The sequence below is a fragment of the Dromaius novaehollandiae genome, unplaced genomic scaffold, assembly GCF_036370855.1.
Source record: "Dromaius novaehollandiae isolate bDroNov1 unplaced genomic scaffold, bDroNov1.hap1 HAP1_SCAFFOLD_64, whole genome shotgun sequence".
In the NCBI taxonomy this organism is placed as follows: Eukaryota; Metazoa; Chordata; class Aves; order Casuariiformes; family Dromaiidae; genus Dromaius; species Dromaius novaehollandiae.
In genome coordinates this window covers 266,660-288,856 of record NW_026991421.1, presented here as the reverse complement: position 1 = coordinate 288,856, position 22,197 = coordinate 266,660, and the positions used below count along the sequence as shown (strand labels likewise).

The 22,197-nt window shown below is 47.8% G+C and overlaps 1 protein-coding gene and 3 long non-coding RNA genes across 7 annotated transcripts; 3 read left to right on the top strand and 1 right to left on the bottom strand.

Moving 5' to 3' along the window:
• Positions 1–1,935: 1,935 nt before the first annotated feature.
• LOC135326474 (uncharacterized) lies at positions 1,936–9,526 on the bottom strand. 4 transcript variants are annotated; one of them, XR_010386855.1, is made up of 3 exons: positions 9,416–9,526; positions 7,978–8,544; positions 7,066–7,408 (listed from the first exon to the last, which is right to left on the bottom strand). It is a non-coding gene; the product is annotated as an uncharacterized LOC135326474 (long non-coding RNA). The 4 variants fall into 4 exon arrangements; XR_010386854.1 differs by lacking the exon at positions 9,416–9,526 and adding an exon at positions 8,736–8,809; XR_010386856.1 differs by lacking the exons at positions 7,066–7,408; positions 9,416–9,526 and adding an exon at positions 1,936–4,873 and having other exon boundaries at positions 7,978–8,639.
• A 5,981-nt stretch (positions 9,527–15,507) lies between these two features.
• LOC135326440 (uncharacterized) lies at positions 15,508–16,700 on the top strand. The gene is made up of 3 exons (XR_010386830.1): positions 15,508–15,574; positions 15,835–15,927; positions 16,637–16,700. It is a non-coding gene; the product is annotated as an uncharacterized LOC135326440 (long non-coding RNA).
• Positions 16,701–17,614: 914 nt separating this feature from the next.
• On the top strand, positions 17,615–20,747 carry LOC135326464 (maestro heat-like repeat-containing protein family member 2B). The gene is made up of 7 exons (XM_064504333.1): positions 17,615–17,682; positions 17,829–17,948; positions 19,002–19,109; positions 19,467–19,617; positions 20,073–20,113; positions 20,452–20,593; positions 20,728–20,747. Exons 1-7 carry the CDS (start codon positions 17,629–17,631, stop codon positions 20,745–20,747), a joined length of 636 nt encoding a protein of 211 aa, XP_064360403.1. The 5' UTR covers positions 17,615–17,628.
• A 563-nt stretch (positions 20,748–21,310) lies between these two features.
• LOC135326439 (uncharacterized) lies at positions 21,311–22,195 on the top strand. Its single transcript, XR_010386829.1, has 3 exons — positions 21,311–21,348; positions 21,663–21,770; positions 22,111–22,195. It is a non-coding gene; the product is annotated as an uncharacterized LOC135326439 (long non-coding RNA).
• Positions 22,196–22,197: the final 2 nt, after the last annotated feature.

Here is a 22,197-nt window from a genome sequence, read left to right as displayed (position 1 = left end):
GGCAGCTTACATTAGATTGTTGAACCCAAAGCCCAAGGAGAAAAGTTTTACTAAAACCTCCCAGGTAAAAAACAACCCTGTGGGAAAAACAAAGCAAAACAAAACCCAGAAACCGAAAATAACACTTGCCAAATTCAGAAGAACAGGAAACGACCAGTTATAGCTTTTGCTCTTCAACCAGAAAGGTAGACTCTTAAAGATACCTACAGGGCTTATTTTATACTTTTCTATTGCTCTGTTCTTCTCTGTCAATGCAGTACTCAAGGGAGGAAAAAACACTTACAATTTGTTTTTACAGAATCAATAACATGCCCATTTATTCCTTTTCTCAGATTTCTTTGATTTTTTTACTGTAATTTCTGTATGTTTCTTTTTTTTTATTCATCCAGAGAATCTCAGAGCCTCATTAAACTCTATAGATTTTCATGACAGATATGAAATAGCCAAAACACATTGGATTGACATTAGGTTTAAAGACAGGGATCACATGCCTAAAAGAGAATATAAATGTATCCTGCCTATATTCTCAACCACTTACACTTTTTTATTTGTTAATTATGATATTTTGCCTATATGTTAACATATAATATTACTAGGATCAAAATAAATAATAGTGTTATGCTCAAAATCTTGTTTATGGGCAAAGAGGAAACATACCTTACATATAAAGCCAAGAATTTAGTGTTAATATAGTGGGAATCTTAACGGTCTAAATGCAGGATCATTATTCGTCCAGAAGAAATTGTTACATGAGAAGAAGGGTTCTATACACCAAAAAAGCCTCAATAATAATAATAATAATAATAATACTGTTAAAATTGTTACACTTCAGAGTTTCTACCTCTTTTCCCAGTATTATGTTCACCCTTCCGCTGCTCCGTAGGTCCTAGGTCTGTGGTTCATTTATGGCGGGATGACGGTGGGTGTTAGAGCGAGCTGTCAGCATCTGGGCTCCTTCGCCGGGAGGAATATGATGTTCATGGTGATGGTTTCCTCCTACTCACTCTAGGATTCATCTGTGGCTATTTTTATATGTTTTCTAGTATGCTTTTACATCATTCTTTCTTCATTGGTCTGCAGCTCTGTGTTGGATATGAACTTCTGGTGTTTGGGGCCTTTTACATAAGTTAAATGTGCATTTTTTGTTGTCCTGTTTGTTTATCAACCTATGGTTCTACCGTACAAAGATAAACACAAGTAAAATAAAATAGCCATCGCCATCCGGGCAGTCAGAAAAACTGCTGCCCCAGCTAAGCCGAGGGAAGCAGAGCTGCAGGCGAGACGAGTTCAGACAAAACTCGGGCCAAGCCTGACCAGCCTCAGTCCCGAGGCTGTGCAAACTCAGTGCGAAGCTTACGGCCAGGAGCTAGCAATGCCCATACTGTATTACAGGGTAACAGTAAAATCTCTCAAATTACAAAAATTCAGATTTGTTTTATAAAAACAAATTTAGACATCTGAACTGTCGACGACCACACATGAACTGGAAACTCGGAGTAGTTGAACGATAGGTGAGACAAGTCCTAAAGCAGCTGTCTTCTGATGTGTCTGACTACACTTAACCTAAATAATCTGGGAATTTAAATTGGTTCCCAAGTCTGGCACACACCACTTTGACCCATTTACTCCAGTGTTTGACAGAGACTAAACCTGGGTTCACCGCCTAGGAGGCAGCCAAAACACATCTAACCTGGACCAGGCGAATCCTTGTTTTCTCTCCTTTCTGTCACCATTCCCAGCAAATCTATGTACAACCCGAATAAGCAGCACATGCCGAATTTGGGTTCTGACTCAGGTGAGAGTCAGAATCATTTACCAATAGGTAAATGCAGCAGAGATAAGGCATAAGGATTCACATACACCACATGCTTTTTATGTTTGATATGAATATTACTCTTGTTTTTGTTATGCTCAAAATTATGATTATGGATAAAATTGAAACACAACTTTTATATTAAGACAAGAATTTATCAGCAGTTGCTGATTTTTGGAAGAGTTGAATTAGCTCGACAGTGGTGGCTGCAGTGATGGTTGTACGAGGCATCAGAGAAAGCTGGCTGAGATTTCTGTGAACAGAGGCATGTGCTACTTCTGGATTTCCATGAACGCAGGTGGTGCTAAATGGTGCACTGGTGTGAATAGACCTTATTGACATATCCTTGAAAACCAGGTAGAAATGTTTGTTTGTGTCACCTTTCTAGTCAAAGCTTGCACACAGAAAGCAGCCACAATTTGGTCCTAAGTCTATCCAAACTATCTCAGAATTTAAGCAAAATCTGCTTTTAGCATATTTTTAATTGAAGAATAAGAAATTAAAATCATGAAAAGACAATGCGTATAGCTGTGCTAATGATTTTTTTTATAAATTCAGGGTGAAATATTTCAAATCACATTAAAATGAAATCAGACATGTCACATTTAAAATATACGTATATGATTTTCTGCTGTTTTAATTCATTATCAGTACACAAAACGCAGTATGAATACATAGGATCCCAACACTGAACAAACAATATATCTGAACCAGCAAGAAACCCTGCTTAAAACACAGATTGCCCTGCTGAAGTCCTGTTAACCCCAAAATATATGTGAGATTTCTATGTCTGTAGCAAAAGGTCAGAAAAAGAAGAAAAGAAGGTGTGTTTTGACTAATACATTGACTTAAACTTTGGCTAGTGTGTCATTTTTTTGCTATGACATGTAGGGACTACTTTATCCGCAATCAAATTTCTTGAATGAAAATACAGTATGCAGGTGCTATAAAAAAAGAAATAATATGGTCAAAGTAATAAAAGAGGTAAAGTTCATACATTTGATTTGTTTCTCATATTGCTCATATTTACTTTATTGACCAGAAGGGTGCAATTGGTCAAGGGTTGTAATTTTTAAGCTCTTCATATTGATATATACATATTGTGTGTATATGTGTATATATACATATATATATATATATATCTATAAAAAATGTTGAAATGAATTTTAGCCTAGATATTATCTTCCTTGACAGCTAAGAAGAAAGTCTTTCCTTTAAATAGTGTTCTTCTCACATAGCTGTTTGTGGTTTGTAACACAGAGGTATACATGCACACAAGGGAAGATATTTAGTTATAGTGCACACAGGGCATAGTTTAAAGTGGGTTTAAAGAAGAGTAACATTTATTTTTGGTGGCTTTTTTCTTTTTTTGCCCTCCCATGAACATTTGGATAAACAGCAAACAGCTTATCAATTGTTGGATTTGTTGTGGCAAAAACCTGTGCCGTAGGGCTCTGCGACCCAAAAGGAAAGATAATGAAGTCGGTCAGTGAAATAAGATAGAAGTAATTGAATCGATTTTTTCAAGTAAAAAACAAAACAAGGAATCTGTAAGTCTGTTTCATGATTTTTGACTTTCTCTGAAAAGCCTTCAAAGGCGGTTATAAAGGTCAGGTATCTACACACAGTTAGCCATTTTTGGTAATCTGTGAAAATTTGTGGTTATTCTTAGGAGGAATCCTAGCATTTTTAATATGTCTGACTTTTTTTTTTGTCTGCTGATAGATGACCCAGTGTATTAGCGTTAACTCAGCATTTACAATGGAATGCAGTGAGCGTTTTTTGGGAGGGGAGCTGAGTCTGGGGGAAGGGAGAAAGGAGGGGCAGGGAGGAGGAGATTCTTATAATGAAGTTGTGGTGTTAAAGCTGAAAAGTTAAAGGTAAAATGTAACAGCTTGTCATAATTATGTTTCATATTGGCAGGTGTTCTGAACTTTCTGTTTGATAACTAGACATACAAATTTCAGCTCTTAAAGCTTTGCAGCCAATTTAAGGGCTCATTTATTTCACTGACAGCAAGATGTATATGTTGCCTGGCAGAGTGGATGTCTGGGGCCAAATCCACCAGTTTGTTGCTTGCTTGTCTCACGGGAAGTAAATAGTAGCAATTTTTCAGCATAGGCATACCAGCACAAGGTGTTTAGCAAATAAATGAGCATAAGATGACCTGTGGTGTCCTGAAATTACTAAAATTCATGAATAATAAAATGATCTATAGCTTGTTAGCAGAGGGCTATAGCAAAGGCTAATTTGCAGTCACTGAAGCTTTACAGGATAATTTGTAACTTTTGAAAATTTAATGACTTCATCAGCTTTTACCAGTTTTTCTTTTTACCAATATAATTGTCTGAAAGCTACCTTCGGCAGAGCTCTTCTGTCTAGATAATATCACAATCACCTATGTCATCACATTATGAATACTTAACGGACTTTATCTGAAGAACTACTTCTCTTTTCTTTTATCTTTCCTTTCATGTCTGTATTACGGTAACTAACAAAAATGTGTCTTTATCCTATGAAGACATACTTTTCATTTTGTTAAATCTTCTTGACATGGGAGACAGTTATAAGAAAAAAAATCAGTAGAGTAATGCAAAGGGAAGAGGAATTTAAAACATATATATGTTAACATATACATAAATACATATACATATTTGAGCAAACTATAGCTCACTGGAAATACACTGAAAGCACCCTAAAACAAGATCAAAGAAATCAGATGGAATCTTAAAGGGCTCTGCACATAACATATCACACATATTCAACAGCATTTAGTTACGGCTTTGTCAAGGAAAAGAGGGACCTGTGAGTTTTGATCCTCGATCACAGTGTTTATTTTTAATTAGATGAGATAGTCACTAACCCATGCATACAGAAATAATCAAGGGAACAGGGACCAAAACCACAGCTGTTGTCTCCTTCACCTGAAAGGCTGATCACTGAGTACGCTGTTCTTTCGTCCTTCCAGATTCAAACATTTTGAATTCTTTGGTGTCTTAATACTCGCTGTCTCCTACGTACATTACAGTTGGAGCCAGATTTGTGTTACCTTGGATATTGCTACATGAAAACGGGATGTAAGCCAATAGTCAGGCATACTTCAAAGTGAAGACTGTGGTTATGTTAAGCATTGCAGGAGTGCACACACTCCTGCAGCTTATAATTTGCTTTTCAAATGGTGACACTGTTTTAAGGCCTCTGAATTCTCTGTGTCACCTATCTCATAGGTTTCCTGGGCACATTTAGAAAAATATGCCCCTTCGCTACACTTTTGTGTGTCCCCTTTCTACATAAAGATCCCCACCCCTCGACGGGTATAAATATAACTACAGGTTGACGGCACCTTTTTCTCACCTAGTGCCATACCTTTGAGAAAGAAGAGATCCATCTAAAACTAGTGAAGAAAGTCCTATGCCAGGATTTATACGGGACTAACTCATTTCAATACCAAATGTACCTATCAGAGGAATGTTCCACCTGCAAAAACATACATTTCTATCAGGAAATATTTGAACGTTAATCTAGAAAAGCAAAAATAGAAAATGGGAGCATCCCCTGTGCAATCGCTACTTTTTTAAAAACATACTCTTAGTTAGGGAAGTTGAATTTTTAAACCATTAAAAAGTAAAGATAATTAACATCATTCACATAATACAGAGAAACAGCGATATTCGTCAGATACTTTTTAAAGTGCTTTAAGGGGATACTTACGAAGAGAATATTAGAAAAAGAGAAAGTACAACTGGAATATAGCAATATCTGGAAAATACAAATAAGGAAAAGAGTATTCAAAGGAGGAAAGGGAAAGATAAAATAAATGAAATAAGTAGCTAGTGCACTTATTTTACAATTTTAATTCATTTTTAACCTTTGAACACTATTGAAGGCAAAAAATTGCAAAATTTATTCATTTATAGAGCCTTTTTAGTTTATTTTAGAAGTAGTTATTCTCTGACAATGCAGAACAAATCTCTCTTTTTAAAATATTTTTGATTTATGATTTAAAATTAATGACTTAGAAAGTATCATTCTACACAATATTTATATTGGTCTTCAAGTATTATATGTTGAGAAATCGCTGTATTATATGTTGAGAAAATATAAGATAGATCATGTGCAACAACGGGTTTCTCCAGATAACGGGCATCCTGAAGGAAACTTTACATAGGTAATCACAGTGACCTTGCTCTCTGTGGACAGTGTTTTTTGTAGTCAGAGCATATGGACCATGTACTTAGTCCCAGAACTTCAGAGTGGGTGCTTAAATCACAGTAAGTGGGAATTGCTCCTGAAAAAGGAGCTCAAATCACAGTAAGTGGGAATTGCTCCTGAAAAAGGAGCTCTTTTTTTTTTTTGATTTTGTTTTATCCCCATCTCTGTCAAAGCAGTGATGTATCCTTCTGAGTTTTCTTGGGTAGAGGAAAAAAAAAAAAAAGATTAGGGACCTTGATCATATCACCTTCACTAGTCTGCTACTAAAAAAAAACTGAAAAAAAATCCTATTTCATCCCCTTACCATGCTTCCCCAGGAACTTAAGCTCTGTGAGCCAAAGGTAGTAGAACAATGAAGCAGTAGTTTAATGTTGTTTTTATGTTTAAATAAATTATTATCCTCTTTCTTTTTTCTGTATCCCATATCTTTTTTGTTCTTTCAGGCTATGAATATGCAGATCAAGTACTCTGTCTTTCTCTTTTTTTCCAGTAGCAAAACCATTAATAATTCCGTATAGGATTCTGACTATTTGGTAGTCTAAGAGCAGCTGTGAATTGCCCAGAAAAGATCCACCCCTTGTGGACACCGTGTCAGCATGATACCCGGTGATGACAGTGCACCTGAAGTCTCTTTAGGCTTGAACACACCACAGGCACAGTGTGCTGGGTCTGCCTGTTTGGCTACAGGCTAACCTGGACACAGTTCGCTGGGAGTCTCTGAATAGTCACACACCCAGAAGGCTGAAATTTGTATACATATACATCTCTGGAAACCGTCTTTTTAGGTTGTACATACGCTATAACATTGCTATATGTCTTGGCTGCAGAAAGTATTTTCTAAATGTGTAAGGTTGTTGGATAACTGCATTCATTCTGAGCTTGCATGGCAAATCTCATATGCTCCATAGGTAGAGAAACAGCAATTAATATTATCTACCAGGATGAGAGAGAGACTCCTGCAGCACCGAGACTGAAGAATAAAGATATTAAATTTTCATACCATCTTAACACCAAGTAATGTTTACCAGCTCATTCAATCTCCTTATTCAAGGTCTAAAATGAAATAATCACTTTAACTGTTCATGGAGAATATTGCACAATTTTGACTATGTGATATATTCGTGATCTAAACCAGAATCCATTTAATCAGTTACCGAATCAAACTTGAGATCTAGGGTGGCTTTTCTATCGAGGACAGCGGGATGCGTTCCCGACAGAACTTTATCAAGGGTTCTCACCACAAAGGTCTGTCTTAGTTACTCTTTTTTGCACTAAGCACAGACAGCAGCAGTTCACACACCAGCACGAAGCCCGGCATCACAGCCCTCGGAAAGGAAGTCGACTGTGCCTGCTCGGTAACCCTCAGGTGGGGAGGTGGGCGAACTGCACCAGATAAAAGCATTAAAGCTGTTAACACTCTGGTCTGATCATTCTAATATGCAACATTCCAGCAAGTCAATTTAATGAGCTTAGTGCAGTAAGAGCAATTTCAGCTATTTTCACATATTTGAGTGCTTGAATGTGAGCTATATTTCCTTCTTTTATCTTTTTAATACACCTAATTAAAACTACACAGACTTGGTTAACTTTTTAAAATAGCCACTCTCTACAGAATACTGGGAAAGGAGCAAAATTAGTCAAGTATTAGTTTAAAAAATAATCCTTTTTTTTACCTGATATTTTTACCTGATATTGTGTGGTTTAATGGCTTTGGGGGGGTGGTTGCAGGAAGGGTGGGACTCTGCGGGGCCCTCAGGGCAGGGGTGCCATCCCAGATGCGTAGGGAGCGCATAGGGGTGCCCCACGTGGCTGTCAGCTTGGCAGGAGGAGCCACGGGTCTCCCACCCCACCAGACAGGGTGGGGGGGGAGGGGGAGGAGGAGGAGAAGGAGGAGGAGGAGGGGGGATTTATGAGCTCGCAGAGGACGCCAGAGGAGGCAGCAGGGAACTCACCAAGGGCCCCGCATCCCAGACGAGAGGAGGCATCAGGCTGCTGTGCCGCTGCTGGAAACATCCAGACCCCTGCGCAGCGTACGAGCGCCTGGGGAGATGTCAGAGGCAATGGAGGACCCATCGACACATGCTGCACCAGGGAAACTCATGGCTTTAGGGCAGCTGTACAGGAGGGAGCAGGGCTCAGCGGGGGTTCCAATCAGTTGGTGCCCAGGTCGGCTGGTACCCACAGTCTGTGCCTGGGGGCAGGGGAGGCCTCAGGGTGTCCAGGAGCATCTGTCTTCTACCCATCTTCTTGCTTGCCTAGCCACAATTCTCAAGTAAATAACTTGGGGCTGCACTAATCGTATCTAACTCAAGTTGACCTTAACCCTATTTGGTCCAGAGGTTTTAAACTCCTTCATGACCTACCAGCACTCTCGGGCACGCCTATTGCATCAGGAGCCGTCCTCCCGCCGACGCCGTGCCCTAATCCCGCTCCGGGGCCCGCCTGCCCCCCCGCTCCTCCAGGCTGCGTCCGCAGGGGCGAGCGCACGCCCCGGCCCGCGCTGGGGAGGAACCGGGGCCCTACAGGCGACACACGCAAAAGGGAGAGTCAGAGCCGCGCTCCGGCAGACCCGGCGCCGCGCAGACCCGGCGCGGCGCGGCCCCCGGCCCGACTCCCCCCCCCCGCCCCGCCGCCTCCACGCAGCGACGGCCCCGGCTGGCAGGACACAGCCCGACACCCGCGGCCACCCGAAGGCACACGCTCGCCTCACCTCGCCTCACCGCGGCCCCCACATGCTCGACTCCAGCGCGCCTCTGCCCTCGCCCGCCGCCGTCCAGCCAAAACACACGCCCTGCTCGCCGCCATCTTGCCCGAGCGCGAGGGGCGGGGGGAGCGCGAGGGGCGGGGGGAGCGCGAGGGGCGGGGGGAGCGCGAGAGGGGCGGGGGGAGCGCGAGGGGCGGGGGGAGCGCGAGAGGGGCGGGGGGAGCGCGAGAGGGGCGGGGGGAGCGCGAGAGGGGCGGGGGAGCGCGAGAGGGGCGGGGGGAGCGCGAGAGGGGCGGGGGGAGCGCGAGGGGCGGGGGAGCGCGAGGGGCGGGGGAGCGCAGCGCGAGGCAGGCCAGACCCGCAATGGCCCCACCCTCGCGTGGTCGCAGCGCCGCGCTGCAGCCGGCCGGCTCCCGCGCGCTAACCGCAGCCCGCCGCGCCACCCCGGCGCTCAGGCCGAGCAGCGAGCGCCCCGAGGCTGCTCTGCCCGCGCCCGAGAGAGCGGCGGGGATCAGCGAGCAGGCGCTGGGGCTGCCCCGGGGAGAGAGCGCCGCGGAGCAGCTCCGAGACAGCACTGCCCGTCCCCGCGCCCCCAGGAAGCACCGAGAAGGAAAAGCCCTCTCGGGAAAAGCGCTCCCGGTCCGTGAGCACCGGGCAGGGGGCACGAGCGCGGCCCCTGCGCTTACCCGTCCCCGAGAGAGCGCAGAGTAGCGGCCAACGCGGCGACCGGCAGCGCGCACGTGTGCGCCGGCTGCCCGCAACGGTCTTCGTACGCAGCGGTGGCCGCCGGCGGCTGCAGTGCTGCCTTGTCGACACGCGAGGGCAGCCGTGAGCGCGCCGGAACGCAATGCGCATGTGATTTCCCCCTCCCCCCCCCCGCGTGCAGTGCCGCCTTTCAGACACGCGAGGGCAGCAAGGAGCAGGGCGCAGCGCTTTCCTGCCCCCCTTGCAAAATACTCGCTAGGCAAAAGTGGCTTGGGCTCCTCCCGAACGCTTACCTGGCTTCATTACTACAGCTATTAGGAACCGAAGTGCATAGCCTTCTAGAAAAGGGAACGACCGTCTTTTCAGAACTTCCCGCGACCCCAGAATTGTCACTGCCTTGCATCAGCAGCCAGCTTCTTCCAACCCAGCCGCAAGAAACATTTTGCCTTCCCGGCAGAACTTTCTGCTCCCCGGGGGGTCCAAAGGAAACCCGTCACTCACTACTGTCTGTCAAAACGTACCGGAAGCCCTCAAATACAGGACAAGACGCCTTCTCTAAGGAAGCTGACTACTAGGTCTGCTTCACGGCAGCTTCTCCCCAGTATCAGGGCCCACTCAATAAACAAAATAGGACGAGAAATGTCTTAATCTGCTCCAAGTGCTTTCGTAGAAGAGAACAACATCAAAACGAGGTATTATTGCATTTAGCCTCCACTACACGTGCTACCCCAGCGCCACTGTGACTGCTTATTAGCAATAGCAATTAACAACTATGATTAGTGGTTTGATTTTCTGTTAGTCTAAGTATCTGATGTTCTTGTACATGCTATATTAGATTTTTGTCACAGGAACAGTGAATAAACAAGAAGCCACTGTCTTACCATGTGAGCAAAATGAGAATTGTGAATACAGTTCTGTGATTAAACATTTGGGTGGGGGGGATGTCTGAAAGTTCCTGGCTAATGAATTCCCAGGAGTTGGCTGATGAGAAGAATAATTTAAGATTTCTTTAATTGATATTTTTTAAACATTTTAATATGTGGATCTAAATGGAAGTTGCTTGTAACTCAAAAATCAATTTTTATATTTTAACATTGCTATCTGTAATACTTGTACATTTAAAATATATTAATTGAAATGCACACTAACTGGAAAAAAGCTTTAGGCAACAATAATAGAATGCTGTTACTTTTTTTTTTACATTTGATTGGAAATATGCACAAAAATGTATTTCCATACACAGAAAAAGAAATTTTCCAGAAAATATGTTTACAATTTTATCTTTATTCACTGTCATATGAAAATTACAGTCACATAAGGTTGTCTTCTTGTAATCTATTGAGAAATACTCTATCTCCAGGGTATGGCATAAGCCTCTTTTTCTGAGGGCATCGACATCATGGCAGAAAAGAAAGAAAGAAAAGAGCCCATCAGCCCAGGTGACCACTCCATCTCCGGTCGCTGGAAAATGCCAATTGAACAGAAAAGGAGGTGTGAGAAGACGCGCAGATACCGTCCATACTCCTGACCACTCCAGAAGTAAGACCCACGAACGAGTGACTGAGCGAGATGGGGAAAAGTGGCTTTGTGGGAGGGCAAGGAGCCTGCTCCTGAGCCCGTGCCCACCTCTGGTGCCATCCCCCAAGGGAGGGACTGCCTGGGACACCAGCCCGCAGCGGTCAGCAGACGTCTGTGAGGTGTGCGTGGGACGCGGGGGTGTCACAATGGCCTTGGCTGCCCGCCCGGGCGTCTGGGGAGGTGGGGTCTTCAGTGGCTTGCTCCTTCACCTGTGAGGAGGTAGCTGGAGCGAGCACTGCTGTCCGGAAGGAATTCCTTCTGAGATGAAGAGATTACGATTGTGGTGGGGTAAGGGCCACTCCTCAGTTCTTTATGGCAGGCCCACAGAGCTCCTCCCGTTCGGGGCTGTCCTCTGCTCGATTTCTAAATGCCTGATCTCGACCTGGATCCTCCTGCTGTGAACTTCTCACCCAAGGAACTCATCCACAAAATCCCTCGGAGGGAAGGGAAAGGAAGCAACCAAGGCAGAGTCGTTTTTCTGCTGTGTCTCCTCGGCACACTGCAGACAACTTTGATGCCATCTACCAGACGTCAGGCCTGCCTGCCTGAATCTGGTGGCTCCAATACGCCCACCTTTGGCTGGGTAATAGAGGCACCTGCTGCAAACCAGCTGGTCTTCTGGTGTTAGCAGTGAGGGGAGGAATTTCCCTGAAGGCTGGGGAGCCGTTTGACCCTGCCTGATGCTAGTACCTGAGGGCAGGTAATCCTCAGCTTGTTTCCTTCCAGGTCGCTTGACTAAAAGAGCTTCCCGGGTGAGACCTGAGGAGCCTGAGGATGGAGGCGTGGATGCAGAGTCTCCTCCTGCAGCCACCAACACCTTGCCTGGCTCTGTGGTCTCCTTTCTGTGCCAACTGCAGGAAAATGAGGTAAGGGAGTGGCAGTTTCAGTGGATTCCGCCTGAATTCAAGCACTTGGATTCCGAACGTGCCTGGCTCAGGCACCAGGGGATGTGCTCTTGCCACATGGTAAATGCACTCTCCTGCAAACACCGCATCACAGAAATGCAATTTTTGCCAGTCATTAGGAGACAATGCTACTGCACATCATCCTTTCTCACAGAAGGCAGGAGTGCAGTAGAGGACACGGCCAACCTTCTGGTCATTTGCTCTCCCCAGGCTTCCTCCTTTTGTCGACATATTCTCTGAAAACTTCCTGAGCGCAGCAGTAGTCCTACACCCACCCTAAGCCCCCGGCCACCTCTCTGTCTGGGCTGCTGTCTGCGGCTCCGACCATGCTTTGATCTTTGTCGACTTCTCAAAGACAGTGAAACATAAACATAATTTGAGAACCAATCTGTGCAGGGAAGGCAGATCTCCCGGTATGATCCACAAAAGTTACCCCAGGAACTTCCCTAAGGAGCCGGGGGAAGCCTGTGAGTCAGGCCCTACCAAGGAAGTCTGGAAATGCCATTGTCCCGTGTATTCCTTTTGCCCCCGGCACTTTGTTTGGTCTAGAGGAGCTATGAGCTCTTTGGGGCAGCAACTGTGTGGTTGCAGAATATCCAGCAGAGTGGAGGGAGCTGTGAAGTTGGGGAGATCCTTACCAGAGCAATGGGTGGATCCTCCGTTTGGCGAAACACTTCCTTGTGAGGCTGGTCACTCAGCTACTTTCTAGGACTAGATCCTCGAAATGGAGCTGTCTGCATGATGCCGTTTGGGAAGGCTGTACGGACCAAGTGCTCTACGACATCCTGGTCATCAAGGAGAAAGAAGTTCAGATGTTCCCTGTTCTGATTTGTCCTCAGGGTAATCGGGTAGAAATTTACCAGGAACTGGGGAGAATCCTCCAGGAAGATGGCGACCATTTGGAGAGAGATCTGTTAAGCCAATTAATAACATTGGCTTCAAGGGATTTGAGAGTGGCAAGCTTGTTCTCTTCGAAACTAGTCAAAGCATCCTGCCTAGAGCCCTGTTGTCTGGAAAGCTATAGCATGACACCAAAGATCTCCCCTTTGCCTTAAGAACCAATGACAGTCCCCAGATCCCACTATGGGAGACTCTTCCTCAGGGCAGCTGACTCCTTGAGGGAAAGGGCCATATCCAGCCAAGCTCTTGAGCAGGTGCAACCTCTGAAGTAGCTGCCCTGTGTAAAGTGGCACTGGGCCTTTGGCTGCAGCTGAGGCAAGCAGGCCCACGACTGCTGTAACAAGCATGTCTGTGCTGAAGGGAAAGGCTCCAGGCAGGGAGGCAGAAACTCAGCCTGCTTCCACACGGTTGGCCATTGGATTACCGTTCTTAGGTAGTCATCCTGCTTTGAGGAAGAGGCATGGCGAAGTGCCAGTCCCTTCCCTGCTGTACCCAATATTCCATCTGGCCTTCTGTGTGGAGCGTGTTCGTTGCTGGAGCCTTCTGGGAGCTTCTCTGTTCCTATTCTCCCGCTGTCACAAAGGGAAGGGAGAGGCAGCAGTAGCACAGAAGGGCAAATGGTCAAACTCTTTCTTGACCAACAAGTTTAGGACTGCTGAACTGCTTACCTTTCACAAAGGGGCAAAGCGGTGGCAGCCAAACAAGGCAGGGAATATTTATCACTGATGGATCTCTCTGGAGAGATGACGTTTCTCTCACTCTTCCCTTCAACATGGAAATGTAGAGCTGAAGTCATACAGCCATCGTTGGCTAGTTCCATCTGCCCCGCTGCCTCAGTCTTTCCTGTGTTGATGGTTTTCCTTCATGGTCCTTTTGTAGGGTGTAACGGATGTCGTGCAAAGAGCAGCAAGTGACATCCTGGTCTCCCTGGCCCGCTCTCACTTCCTACAAGTCATGGAAGAGCTACAGCGTCATCTGAAGCCTGTGGAGGATATCCCTCAGGAATTTGTTTTTATAACCCTCAGCAAACTGGCCACGAGCTATGGTACGGCAACTTGGGCTGCATGCTTTGGTGCTGGCTTCTTTGAGCAGCGGGAGAAGGGTTTCGGTTGTTGGAATATGGGAGGGCTACAGGGTTATGGCTTCCACATCTTTTGCTGCCTGGGAGCAGTCGGAAGTGGTGGCTTTGTCCCCTGAGCTAAGTGCCCTAAGGATGGGACCGTGGGAAGACCCAGCCTAGCGGAGTTCTGCTCCACTCTGCTTCCAGTCCCACCCTGAAGGGCTTCCCTGCTCCCATCCCTCGGGGAAGGGCACCCTTGCTGAACAGCTTTCCTGACAGCAGGTTGTTTGCTTTCCCTCTGCCCTTCTCTGCAGCACTGAGCTGCATCCCGTTTCTGGAAATGACCTGGAATGTCATGTACACCATGCTGGGGCGAGTACAGAGCAGCAGGATGAAGCAAGCCTTCTGTGCTGGTAAGTGTCCACCTCTAGTGCCAGGGCTGCACTGGGATGCAGAGGGAAGGGGAAGTTAGTGAGCGGCAGTCGGCACCCAAGTCTCTTCTCTCTCAAGCTGCTACTGCAGGTTCTGAACCTCTAGGGAGCTCCAGCCCTTTAAAGCTCCAAACAGTCTGTACAACATAAAAGAATGTCTAAAGCTCAGGAGATGGCTGTGGCCAGGAAGGGAATGGAGTTGTTGGAGTTTTACTACTCAGCTAATTTTACTACTCAACAGCTAATCTTGGAGGGGGGAAAAAGGACTAGCAGGAACAAGGAGGAGAAGAGGGAGGAGAGAAACAGCTTAGCATTTCAAGGAAGGCATTTTCAAACATTTCACGCCTGCCCCAGAACCCAAAACTGCTCTGGAGCTAAGTGCTGATGAGCATGGGACGGCAGTTTGAGACAGGCTGGAGTGATAATGCAAACTCTTCTCTCTGGGACATACTTGACAGAGTGACCTTTCTCCCCATCTTTCATGCAGTTCTGGAAACGTGGTCGAAAGGGGTGACTGTTTACTTCCAAGACTGGGCAAAGTGCTCCTTCCCTCGAATAGGGGAAGCCCAGCTTTGTGAGAAGACATACCCTTTCTTCTGCTACGTGGTCAGAAACTGGCTGGACTGTGAAGAGAAGGAGGTGAGACTGGCTGCCTTTGTGGCCCTTTAGCAGCAGCAGCTGCAATGCTGGAGTTCACCTGTCTTTCTGGGGAACAGTGGTGTCACGTCAGGAGAAGTGCTTTCCAGGGAGGAAGCAGGTCGTTGAGGCGTTGTCTAGAGCTGGGAGCCTGCTGCAGCTCGACAGTGTGGAAATGCTGTGGGCCAACAGGCAGTGTGCCTGGAGTCCCACTTTGCAGCCTCGCGATGAACTAGTGAGGCCAGGCCGGGTCTGGAGAACCGCCGCTGGGAACCAGCCAAATTCCAGTGGCCTTTGAGCCCCAAGGGTCTTGGGTTTAGAAGAGGGGAAATGTTCTCTCTCTTCTCGAGCAAGACCGTTTCCTCCAGAGGAAGCTGGGAAATGGCCGTCTTTGGGAAGGGGGAAGTTTGTGTCTGGGGGATGCTGCCTCCTAGAGCAGAGCTTCAGTCGGAGCAAACAAAGGTCTTCTGTCTTCCTTGTGTGCAGCTCAAGGAGGACATCATCAGGGCTGTGGCAGCTATGATGGGCCTCCTCCTTCATCAGGAAGAGTATCAAGGGCATGTGTGCGACCAGCTCTGCTGGCTCTTGGACCAGTATGAAGAGGTCCAAGATGGTTTTCACGTGACCAAGGTGAGGTGTCTGGCAAGATACGATGTGGCTGCATGGGTCAGGGTGAGTGTGTGCTGGGATCAGGGAGCTGTGGGAGTTCCTGGAGGAGCTGGGAACCTGTTAGAGAAGAAGCCAAGACAGTCGCACACAGATGGAGGGGGAGGCTTGATACTGCCTGTTTTTTCAGGGCAGAGAACAGCCAACTGTGGAGGCATGCTGTCCTGTGTTAATGAGCTGCTCTCACTCACAAGCCACCCTCTCGTTTTCACTTTTTCTTGTAGCGTCTCAGGCATTTCTTGGAAGCTGTGGAGAAAACTGAGCCCTTTATCCCCAGGGAAAGAGTTTTTATCATCTGCATTGTTGTGCACAACCAGGTAAGCAGGGGCTGAACATCTTGCACTTCCCTCTGGGTTAGCAGGTCTGCCTCTGGTTGGCAGGAAAGACCCATGGGGTGGCAGGGCAGAGTTTCCCTCCTTTGGGCTTTTCTCATACCTTGCAGTCAGGTCCATACAGCTGTTGAGGCCCCCATTCCGGCCAGGTGCCCACGGACTTTTCCAGGGCTGCTTTGCCTGGTTCCAGGGACAGCTCAGTTCACAAAGGAGTTTCCTGCTCGGGCAGAGAGCAGGAGGAATCTGGAGCCCAGAGAGCTGAAGCTGAGCCTTGGAATCCCAGCCAGCCCTTGTATCCTAACGGCCTTTTGCTGCTGCGGAACTGACTGGAACTCAAAGGTTGCTCTTGCCTCTAGGGCGTAGCCTTTGTTTTGGCTGTGGGTCCCCTGTCGTAGGCTCAAACTCCCTCTGGAGCGTTAGAGTGGAGCTGACAAGACGCTCAGGAAGGTGTTCATCTCTGACTCCAGGATCTAGAAGCTGTCTGTCAGAGCACAAGCTCATCTCTGGCCTCTCCGTAGAGTTCCAGAGAGACAGAAGGGTGGGGGGGAAGCAGAAGACAGCTTTGAGAGGACAGAGCACTGTCCTTCTTGAATGGCATCTTTCCCTGTGAGTCCCCAGGGAGACAAGACCTCATAGGAGCGATTCTTTTCAGTCTCTCTCAAGACTGATCCTAAAACGTACCTCATTCCCACAGCTCTCGGATGTGACCAAGAAGCACCGCATTGGCCATAAAACAGAGCTGTGCCACTGCATGCTGCTACTAGGTAAGGAGAAAACAGAATTTGGCTGTGGTTTCTTTGAAACTCTCCTGCAAAGCTCTGCAATGGGAGAAGAGCTTGATTGTTAACCTAGAACATCATTTCTTCCCTCCAGCCCGAAGCTTCCCTGAGGAGACCATGGAGTTTCTGTACTCACAACTGGAGGCTGAGAACGAGGCTTCTAGAATAGCAGCCCTGTCTCTGCTGAGATTCTTTGTTCATTGTGACTGTAAGTAACACTAGGAAGAAAATAGGAGGAATGATGTACTTTGGCTGAGGGACTACGAGCAGAAACAGCCAAGAGCTGAAGCCATGAACTGCCAGAGCCTGATCAGAGGAGGTGTTCAGGCTGTGCAGTTGGGCTGTGGTAGACCAGACTCCTCTGCAACCTGAGTGCACAAGAAGTGCACACTCCCTGAGGTATCTCAGAAGTCGCCCGAGTCCCCTTCAGCTCTGAGAAACAGGCCAGCAGCCTTGTCAAAATCCATGGAGGGCACACGCTTAGTGTGGACCAAGCACCTTACCATGTTTCAGCTGAGAAAGGGTGAAGCACAGAAATGCGTGGGTGCTTACAAAGACTATGTTACCCAAATGAATTGTAGTCTCCAACCGTATCAAACCCAGCCGAGCAGTCTGTCTGGATAGTTATTGACCACGCTTCGTCAGGGGTGACAGCTGAAGCTCAGTAACACTCCGAGCATAAAGAGTAGTGAATTCCAGTGTGGATCCCATTTTTCTAACTCTCTGTGTTAGGCAGTCCCTGTTGCTCCTGGCTTCTGCTGCTTCCCCTGAAGTCAGATTTTGGCCCCGTGCTTTCTGTCTAGCTGTCCATGAGAAAGCAGAGACATTTTGACAGTGCTCTTTTGGAGGGGTGGGCTCTGCCTCAACGTACCTGTACTTCCTTTCAGCAATGGCGATAAGAAAGAACATGTTCCTGGTTGTCAAGGCAGTGGAAACTGTCTTTGGAGACCACCGGAGTAAGGTGAGGTGGCTGGGGAAGGGATGGTAGCCTGATGAGTGACAGGGGAAGCATTTCCCTACGCAGTTTGGATCTAGCCTAGGCATATGTTTCCTGCTTCGGAGAGAAGGACTCATGGTTACTCTTGTTTGCAATCTCCTCCCCGGCAGGTGAAGGTGGCTGTTCTTGGTTTCATCAAGGAACTGTTCAGCTCTGGTGTCGAGAACTGTTCGGCCTGGGGTCTGGTGGCCTATGTTTTCAGGGAGTTCAGTCGGGCCACCAGCAGACTGGTAAGAGGAGAATGTGACATTTGGGGCTTTGTTTTGTGCCTTTTGTCCACTGACTACTGCACTGAGCTTCCCTGAAAATGTGGAGGCCCCCAAGCAGCAGCCCTTGAGTGCCTGGTGCCATGACCTCATCAGCATCCCAACCGACTTGAATCGTGGGTCTCTCTGTTGCTGTCAAGGGTGCGGCTGTGGTGCTACACCACCATGTCATGCAATGGGAGGCACCGTGGGAGAGTAAGAAAAGAGCAGTGGTGCTGCCAGGGATTTCAGCAAAACTGCTTGGCAAAAGCCACCCTGGAAAAGTGGATTCTCAGCAGGATACAAAGGTGGACAAGTCTTTTCTGAACTGCTGATGGATGATCAGCAAAAGACAGAAATTGTGGGCTAAGCAGGACAAGCCGGAAAAGCTCTCCAGTTCTTTCCTTGTCCTCCATATTTCTGTCCAAACCTGTCCTGCCCTCCATGCAGTGCTTTCGGGCCCTGTGTGCTTTCTGGAAACAAAGGGACCACAGGCACCTCTTTCTTAGGTGTTGCCAGCCAGGTCCACAGGGAATGACTCCTTGTAGGTGGCTCACCAGAACAAGGACTTGGTGAAACTCTTGGCTTTGGCTGTGCCTTTCCTCTTGTTCAGTCATTTGCTGTGAGGCTCCTGAAGGCTGCATTTGTAAGGAGAAGCGTGTCAAGAACTCCCACCTCCTCTTCCTTGTCCTTGGGGCCAGTTCTGCTCTCCTTTCAGTGCAGGAATTGAGCAGAACTCCTCTGAAGAGCGTTTCTTTGGTGTCATTAAAACAGAGCTCGGGCCATTGAGCATCTGCTGTCGCGAATAAACCATTTACCCCCATTGGTTGGGTAATTGCAAACAGGCAGTTGCTCTCTCTGCATTCTGTGTAGTTTTCCTTGCAGTCCAGGATGTGACCCCTACTATAGGATTTCCCATTGTCTTACCTCAGGTGACCTGTGCTCCCAAAGCAAAAGCCAAGTCTCCTACTGAAGCCTCTAGCCTCTTCCTGAAGAAACAGTAGCTGATGGGAGTGTTTTCAAACTTGTGTCTTGCAGGAGACAGGAAACCTCTCTGAGAGGGAAGCAGTGGCAGAGACCGCGCTTCAAACTCTCTGCTTACATGTCCTCGACACCCTGGACGTCTCAGCAAGCGGCATGACAAGAGTAAGTCATCCCACCACCTGGTGCTACTCCTTGCCTTGAGGATACCTTCTTCTAGCCCTCCCCCTCCCTGCTGACAAGCTCTTCCGAGCACGGGGCTACCAGAATGTCTTGTCGGAGGAGAGGGGAAATGAAGCCTTGTGAATAACAGTCCAAGAGATGGGCTCAAGTGAGGATTAGGACAGTGGACTAGAAGGAAGAGAGACAGAAGAGAAAGGGTGGGAGAGACATGAAGTAATGCCCTGGAGAGGGCTAACAGTGGAGGGGCTGGGTCATAGCCACAGAGGACAGCCACTATGAAAACAGGAGTTGAAGGGATGGAAAGAATGACGTGCTGAATTGCTGTATTTTGCTCTGCAGCTCCTATGGCCAAGGCTCCTCCAGTTCGTAGTGCCAGCTCAGTACACTGGCACTCTGGTCCCACTCTCCCGCTGCCTCAGGGAGCTCGTGGAGAGACAGGAGAGAGCAGAAGAGAAGGAGGAACCCAATTACCTGTGCTACCAAGAACGCGGTAAAAGAGAGAAACTTCCAAAGTATTCTGTCCTGCTCTGTCAGGTGGACAGGCTGAGCCTGTGTGTGTCTCTGTCCCCTGGCAGACCCAACTGGGAGGCTGGGAAGAGTGAACAGCACAGCCTTGCCCTTCTGCTAGGTGACAGGGAGTCCTGCCCTGTATTTCCTTTGTGGAAATTTCCTCTGCATTTCCCAGAGAAAATGCTTTGCTCTTCATTTCTCAGCATTCTCCCTGTAAAATGGAGGACTCCTTGCTGGCAGTGCTGGGGAGTTACCTTCCTTTCGGCACGTTAATTGCATGGATACCCTAAGATGGGAAAAGCTGGGGGAAGGCAAATTTATCAGCAGATTATCAGGCCCCTTCAGTCCTGTCCTGGAGGCTTTGCCTGGGATGGACGGGTGATCATCTTGTGTGGGACTTGGCCTGCTGAAATGGATCTTTCTTTCTCTTTCCAGCCAAACTGCCAACTCCCCAGGCTCTGCTGGTACGTCTCCTGGTGAGTAGTTGGGGACTCCTCGGGGCAGAGTTTTCCTGACCAAGGGAAAGGGGGAGAGCTCCGGATGGAGACTGCTTTCAAGGCAGATGCTTGCAGCCTTCAGGGAGGAACAAGCCTGCTGGAGGGCGTCTTGCCCTCCAAGGACTGCCTGGGCATTCCCAGTGTGGACCTCTCGAATAGCAAGGACGCGCCATTCCTCAGGGAGGCAGTGCAAAAAGAGAAGCAGTTCTGCTGTGTGCTGCCTGCCATGGCACCTGCAAAGCCCCTCTCCTTTCTCAGACAAACTGCTGTTCCTCTGTCAGGCTGGAGCTCTAATTCTCTCTCCTTCCCTCTTCCAGGTGCTTGCTTGCTCTCCTTATGAAGGAGGTGGCCATGGAGCTGTTGCCCTGCAGCTGCTGAAGACCCTTCACAGGGCAATTCACAGAGCGGTGGGGATTCCCTGGATGGCCCAGATCCCTTCCTTGCTGCAGTACCTTGAAGGTAAAGTGTCCGCTGGGAGGGGATTGATTTGAAGAGGACAGAAGGGAAGTCAGGAAAAGGCAGGTCCCCAGAGTGCCTGAGGACAACGGAGCCCTTGAGTGTCTTAAAGCTGTCTTGTTCTTCATCCCTCCCAGTTCCAGGGAGCTGGAACTGACAGCTGAGAGAAGTAATGCTCCTGAAATAATCTGATCCCTGTGTGGGCTTTAGCCTGGCATATTGCATCAGAATGGCAGGCTCTGGCAGCATCCTCCCACCCTTGCTTGGACAGTGTTTGTGAGTGGTTACATTCCCCCTTGAGGAGATTTTGTGGCACTGCCCTCTCCTTGGAAGCTCAGAGTCACCAGTCGAGTCCAGCTTGGCAGTGGCAGTTCTCTCTTGCACTAAGCTCCAGCTGGTTGTGAAAGGCCCTTCTGCCTCATTTTTCTTCCTGTGAGGAAATAGACAGCTGCTTTGACCAGCAGTCAGTATTCCCCAGCGTTGATTCCATGGTCCTGAACAAATGGGACTTGGACATACCTTATGCATTTGGACTCACAAAGGGGCTGGTGGAGTAGCTGCCTTTGAGCCCTGACAGAACAGGTACATTCTGGGAGCTGGTAGCCTGGGAATGCTGGACTTTTTGCTTCCAAAGGAGACGTGTGGATGCTTCTTTTGGGCTCACTGTAATCAGATGACCTGCTGTTGTGTCCTCTTGTTTCCCAGGAAAAGATGAGAGCTCCCTGGACTATGCAGAATGGGAGTGCCGTCTGCTGCAGGTACAGAGTTCTTTTATGACAGCTGGGAGGTGGGGTCTTGGCAGTGAGGTTTTGGGCAAGCCTGTCCTCTCCCAGAACTTGGGCCTGTTGTCCTAAAAGCGCCACTGCCTCTTTCTCTATAGTTTCCTGAGACCCAGAAGGATCTTAGCTGCATATTGGAAGAAGGGTCTGGGGCAGATTAAAGGGGTGGGAAGGGAAGATGGATTATCCGTAGTGTGAGCTGTCCCCAGACACCTTCTTGTTACACTGGAATGAGAGAAAGACCTTGACAAAACCTGAGGAAGCATTTGCTTCACTTTTTGTTTTCTCCATAGTTCCTGAGAACATCTCTGGAAGCCATAAAGAATGAGACCTGGAATATGAAGCTGAATGGCGAGTTAACTCAGCAGATGGCCCACTATCCAAACTTTTCCAAGGAGAAGGTTGGTCCTCTGCTAAGACTTGGTCTTTACTTTTCTTCCTTGAGAGGTTTGGTGGCAGAGCCACAGGATGCTTCTCTCCCTGCATGGTTTTTTTCAATACAGTTGCTTTTCACTGCTTCCTATTCTCAGCCCTACATAATGTCTTTTTTTTTTTTCTTCCTTTAATTCTCTGTATAGAGCTGGTAACTGGATTGGGCCAAGAAATGGGCTGTTTTTATAGTCTTGGTGCCTTGGCTGTCTCTTGGTCCTTGAGATGGGGTGGTAGCTGGGTGTTCCGCTTCTCCAGTGATGACAGGTTGCTGTGTTAGCAACCTCTTCGCGCTGGCCTCTTCTCTTTCAGAATTTCCTCTATAAGGCTGTGGGGGGAGCACTGGCAGCGTCTCAGAACATCAGCTACATTGAAGAACAGCTGCAGAGCTACTTGGAA